At 39.8% G+C, this 5,122-nt stretch overlaps 1 protein-coding gene across 1 annotated transcript; it reads right to left on the reverse strand.

The window, feature by feature from the left end:
* Window positions 1-676: 676 nt before the first annotated feature.
* On the reverse strand, window positions 677-2,094 carry LOC140364404 (serine/threonine-protein kinase pim-2-like). The gene is made up of 2 exons (XM_072450522.1): window positions 1,941-2,094; window positions 677-1,420 (listed from the first exon to the last, which is right to left on the reverse strand). Exons 1-2 carry the CDS (start codon window positions 2,064-2,066, stop codon window positions 686-688), a joined length of 861 nt encoding a protein of 286 aa, XP_072306623.1. The 5' UTR covers window positions 2,067-2,094; the 3' UTR covers window positions 677-685.
* Between the last annotated feature and the right edge of the window lie 3,028 nt (window positions 2,095-5,122).

A 5,122-nucleotide genomic window follows, 5' to 3' on the forward strand; every position in this document is an offset into this window, starting at 1 on the left:
AAGTGACATCACAGACTGCGGGAATGAAATCTGCGTTCGTTTTTTTACTTTAATAAATACATATTTTTAATGATCTATTATTCACTACTTTCAATGGATTTGGGGCAATGCAAATAATAATTCAAACGCAATTGTTATAATGACAAATTAAATATTCCTTTCAATTATTTTCATGTTGTTTTCTTAATGTTTTCTTTTTAGTTTATACTTTCTTTAGTGAGATCAAATGTAATCCTATATTATTATAATTATATATATATATGGGGACTGCAGGTGGATATGAGCTATTTAGCTACAATCTGGTGCGGAACATCTTTTTTATGAGCTTCATGTACATGGTCCCTTCAAATAAAGACTCAATTTACTAAACTATAATGTGAAATTATTTGTAGGTACACTGACGCCACCTGCTGGTCTTCATCTATAACACACACACACACACACAGGCAAATACACGAGTAATGACATTATGAGGAATAATCATGAATAATATTTATTCCCTGAGTAAACAGAATACATCACAGACTCAACTTATCTCAAATGTTAAAAAGTTTAAAATGTTAAAATGACACCAAAGTTTAATGTTTTAAATTACACCAAGATATATGCACTGGGTATTTATAGTATTTACAGTATTTACAGAAATATTTAATGAATGTAAGAAATAAATGTCTTTTGAGGCAGCTTAAGCGTGCGTGGAGGTGAGAAACCACGGGTGTCTCTCCAACTCCTCCAGGCTAATTCTTTGAGGGGCATTTTCCTCCAGACACGCCTGGATGAAACGTTTTCCCTCGTCAGACACCGCTTCACTTGTTTTCATGCTCAACTCGCCAAGGACCCAATCACAGGTGTCAAAAAAGCGGTCGTCTTCGTTGAGCAGTTCGTATGCCACGCCCCCGATCTGCCACACAGAAGTAGGACTGTCCCAGTATTTCTTTCCCAGGAACAGCTCTGGTGGGGCGTAGCTCACACAGCCCATGTGCGAAGTGTGAGGAATGGTTTTTACAACACACCCACATCCAAAGTCGATGATCCGAACTCGAATGCCGTCCTCAGTCTCTTGGATCAGGATGTTGTTGCTCTTCAAATCCCTGTGGAAAACCCTCTTATTGTGGAGGTCGATCACCGCCAGGACCAGCTGTCTCATGATGTCCCTGACAGTTTCTTCAGGAAGAGGATAGTGGAGGGCGCTGTAGTACACCAGGTCCGTTGAAGGGCTGGGTCTCTCCATCACAATAATGATGTCTGTGTCCAACTCAAACCAGTCGAGGAGCGAGACGGCGGCGCTTTGGCCCAGTTTGTCAGGTCCACCAGCAGCTCTGAACATGAGGTAGACCTCCATAGGGACGTTGAGCACCTCTGCTTTTCTGGCCAGAGGGTAGAAGGTCAGCTTTTTCCTCGCGGCGTGCTTGATGGCAACCTGCAAATAAAATCACAAATGTTTTAGTTGATGATAATGAGTAAATAATACTTCAGAACAGTGTTTTCTGAGGCTGATCTTAAGACTAAACAGGACTTATCTCAGTGTGAATGAAGCTAAATACAACTCAAAGGGAACCAAAAGATCAAAAAAGTCAAGAATAAGAATCAGAAAAAGGTTAGTTTGCTTCATTGCAACTTCAGAGCATTAAGGTGTATTAAGGTGCAACATACAACAATGAATGATAATGATAATTACAAAGTATGTATAATCAAATAAGGCATGCATAAATTAAGAATGTACTAATAAAATAGAAATAAACTTGGTCTCAGTATGTACATAACATTTACTTACAGATGGTCGGAAATAGTGGAAAAGTGAACCATGCCATGAATAATTATTGGTTTGAATAGTTCTTAAAGTGGTCAGTGTTGAGAAAATGTCTTGATTAATACTTGACAAAGCTGTGCATATATCATTTACAGTATGTTTGATTGAAACATTATGGATTGATCCTTACCTTGAGACCGTCAGACTTGCGCACGCCGCTGTAGACTGAGGCAAAGCCTCCGCTCCCCAGCTCCTGGCCCTGCTCGTACTTGGCTTTAAAGGCCTCCAGACCTCCAGCAGGGGCCAGCTGGGTCATGATCTGCTGGGCCCTGTCAGCTTGTACAGACCTGGCTTTTTTCACTGGGGGGCTCGGACCTGCAAAAGATAAAAAGTCAAATGTTTTAGTTTTACTACTATATCACTAGTAGTTTCCTTGTCATTTGTAGTGCCTGTAATGTCTGACATGTTTGGGAAAATGAAGGCTAATCTAATCTAAAACCTGTATTGTTGAAGTAATTGAGTGTACAGTGTATCTTTGGTAGCGTTGCTTTTAAAAGTAACTCGTTGCGTTACCTAGTTACTGCCCCGGAATATTAACACGTTACTGCGCTACTTTGTTATAAAAGTAACTCATTAGAGTACTCTTGCGTTACCAATAATTAACATTATTGCATAACCTATATAGTTTGCCGACAATCCCTTTGTGTTGCTGAACACAGTAAAATGATCATTCAAATATCAAATAAACAAGCAAAGTGCGTTTGACTGAGCTTTATTTCTCTTTTCTGTTGACAGATTACCACAATACAATGCCATACAATAAGCACGTGTAGGTCTGTCCACAAGCAATGAAAAACATCCATAAAACAAAATATGTGTCTCGGCTGTAAAATATGTCTTGGTCCAGATTCTCACATGCCTGGCAGAGCAAGAAAATAAACTGAGATTTTAACATGTTTCTAATGCGGCTGAAAGTTTAAACTTTTTTAAGTTAATACAGAACATTTCTATACCTGGACTTGATGTCAGCTGTACATTTTAAGTATTAAACACATCAGGTGATTCTGATGCATTAGCTCTGCATTGCTTTATGATGGAAATAACCTCTTTAAAATAAAACCTTATGAAACCTTGCAGTTTATTTGATGATACAACATACAACACAGTACACGTGCAGAGAGCACTCATATCCCTGTATCTTATCAATCTAATACACTTTGCTCCTTGCTCTACAGATCATGTCAGGGACTCATGAGGCAGCTGCAGAGTCACATCTGTCACACTCAATTCTATTCAATTTATTCATGTAACGCCCAAAATCACAACAGCAGTCGCCTCGAGGGGCGACACTGAACAACAGATTAAACACTGTTCATATGGACTTGGCAATGTCCCAGGGTCCCCTATCCTTAGACAAATGTCCCAGGGTCCCCTGTCCTTAGACAAATGTCTCAGGGTCCCCTGTCCTTAGACAAATGTCCCAGGGTCCCCTGTCCTTAGACAAATGTCCCAGGGTCCCCTGTCCTTAGACAAATGTCCCAGGGTCCCCTGTCCTTAGACAAATGTCTCAGGGTCCCCTGTCCTTAGACAAATGTCCCAGGGTCCCCTGTCCTTAGACAAATGTCTCAGGGTCCCCTGTCCTTAGACAAATGTCCCAGGGTCCCCTGTCCTTAGACAAATGTCTCAGGGTCCCCTGTCCTTAGACAAATGTCCCAGGGTCCCCTGTCCTAAGACAAATGTCCCAGGGTCCCCTGTCCTTAGACAAATGTCCCAGGGTCCCCTGTCCTAAGACAAATGTCCCAGGGTCCCCTGTCCTTAGAAAAATGTCCCAGGGTCCCCTGTCCTAAGACAAATGTCCCAGGGTCCCCTGTCCTTAGACAAATGTCCCAGGGTCCCCTGTCCTAAGACAAATGTCCCAGGGTCCCCTGTCCTTAGACAAATGTCCCAGGGTCCCCTGTCCTAAGACAAATGTCCCAGGGTCCCCTGTCCTTAGACAAATGTCCCAGGGTCCCCTGTCCTTAGACAAATGTCCTTAGATCCTCCTTCTGGGCCAGGACAAACTACCAAACCTCTTTGGGGAAGAGTATAAACCTGGAGAGATTTATTCATGGCTTTCAGAGTGATGAAAATCAATTACCAATTTATTACTGTTACATAATAAACCCCCATGAACACTTAGTTATGTGTAGGTAACGTTTCAATATTTCTTATAGAGTAAAAGTATTATTATACATTTTTAAGTTATAAATTCAGATTTTTTCTTGATCACATTTATTGATCAGAACATCCTTTTTGGGAGTCTTCAGTGGTGGAAGTAGTCATTTTAAGTAAAAGACAGAATATAAAGTACACATGAAGACCAAAAATGACTCAATAAAAGAGTCTAATGAAGTGAAAGTATAAAAGTACATTTGAATATTTATTCAGAATAACAAAGAGCATTTCATACAGACTTTGAGAGCCATTAAAGCAGCAAAAATGTGTGATACATTTTGTTTAACAGAAGTGACTTGAACCATTTCTTACTTTTTCTTTATTTATTGACACATTTTTGTTAGTTCAAAATGTTAAGACAGGATTTCCCCATGAACTTGCTCCAAAACAACCCCAACCCTTTCAGCAGTCAAATACATTTTACTTTTCAGTCCAGTTTAAAAAAAGAAAGAGTCGAAAGTATAAATACAAAAATATAGCAACGTAAACATGACTACACCTACAAATGCAGTAAAGTACAATACATTTACTTTTATTCTTTGTTACTTTCCATCTCTGGTTGTCTTACAAAACATATTTCAAATGTGTATTCATTACTGTAAAGCCAATACAGATTATTATTATTATTATTATCATTTTCACCCATTCCCAGTCCAGACCAACATTACATGATCTGGGTGGAGTCTGCATGTTCTCCCCGTGTTACGGTGGTAACTCTCCTGCTCCTCCCACCGTCCAAAGACCTGCATGTTTTAGGCAAAATTGGAATGAATGTGAGAGTGAATGTTTGTCTCTGTGTAAACCCTGGGACAAGCAGGCCCCTGTCCAGGGTGTGCCCCGCCTAAGGCCCAAAGTCACTGAGGTAGACTCCAGTCACCCGTGACCCCAGGAACAGGAACAAGCTGTAGAAAATGAAAAAAATATATATTTATCAACTTGAATTCCTTACAATGACAATAATTCCAGAATGACTCCCAGTCACACTCATCACTAGCATTTCATTCAAGCTGAATTATATATGTTTTAGTCTGAGACATGATTGGATTTTTTGCCACCTTGAATTCATAAACTGCCCTTTATGTTTACGTATATGTGTGTTTTGTGAAATAAAAAAATTGGTTCGATAATCTAACAAAACTTTGAGAAACAAAAATCAGG

Source organism: Eucyclogobius newberryi, unplaced genomic scaffold, assembly GCF_026437365.1.
Source record: "Eucyclogobius newberryi isolate DKJ021-1_F unplaced genomic scaffold, fEucNew1.0.hap1 SCAF_18, whole genome shotgun sequence".
Classification (NCBI taxonomy): Eukaryota; Metazoa; Chordata; class Actinopteri; order Gobiiformes; family Gobiidae; genus Eucyclogobius; species Eucyclogobius newberryi.

Bases quoted from the DNA above. Each gene is read 5' to 3' on its own strand.
- LOC140364404 (XM_072450522.1), bottom strand. From the start codon at position 2,066: ATGACCCAGCTGGCCCCTGCTGGAGGTCTGGAGGCCTTTAAAGCCAAG. The intron at 1,421-1,940 runs GTAAGGATCAAT...TTTTATTTGCAG, and splicing joins GCAAGTCTGACGGTCTCAAG to GTTGCCATCAAGCACGCCGC.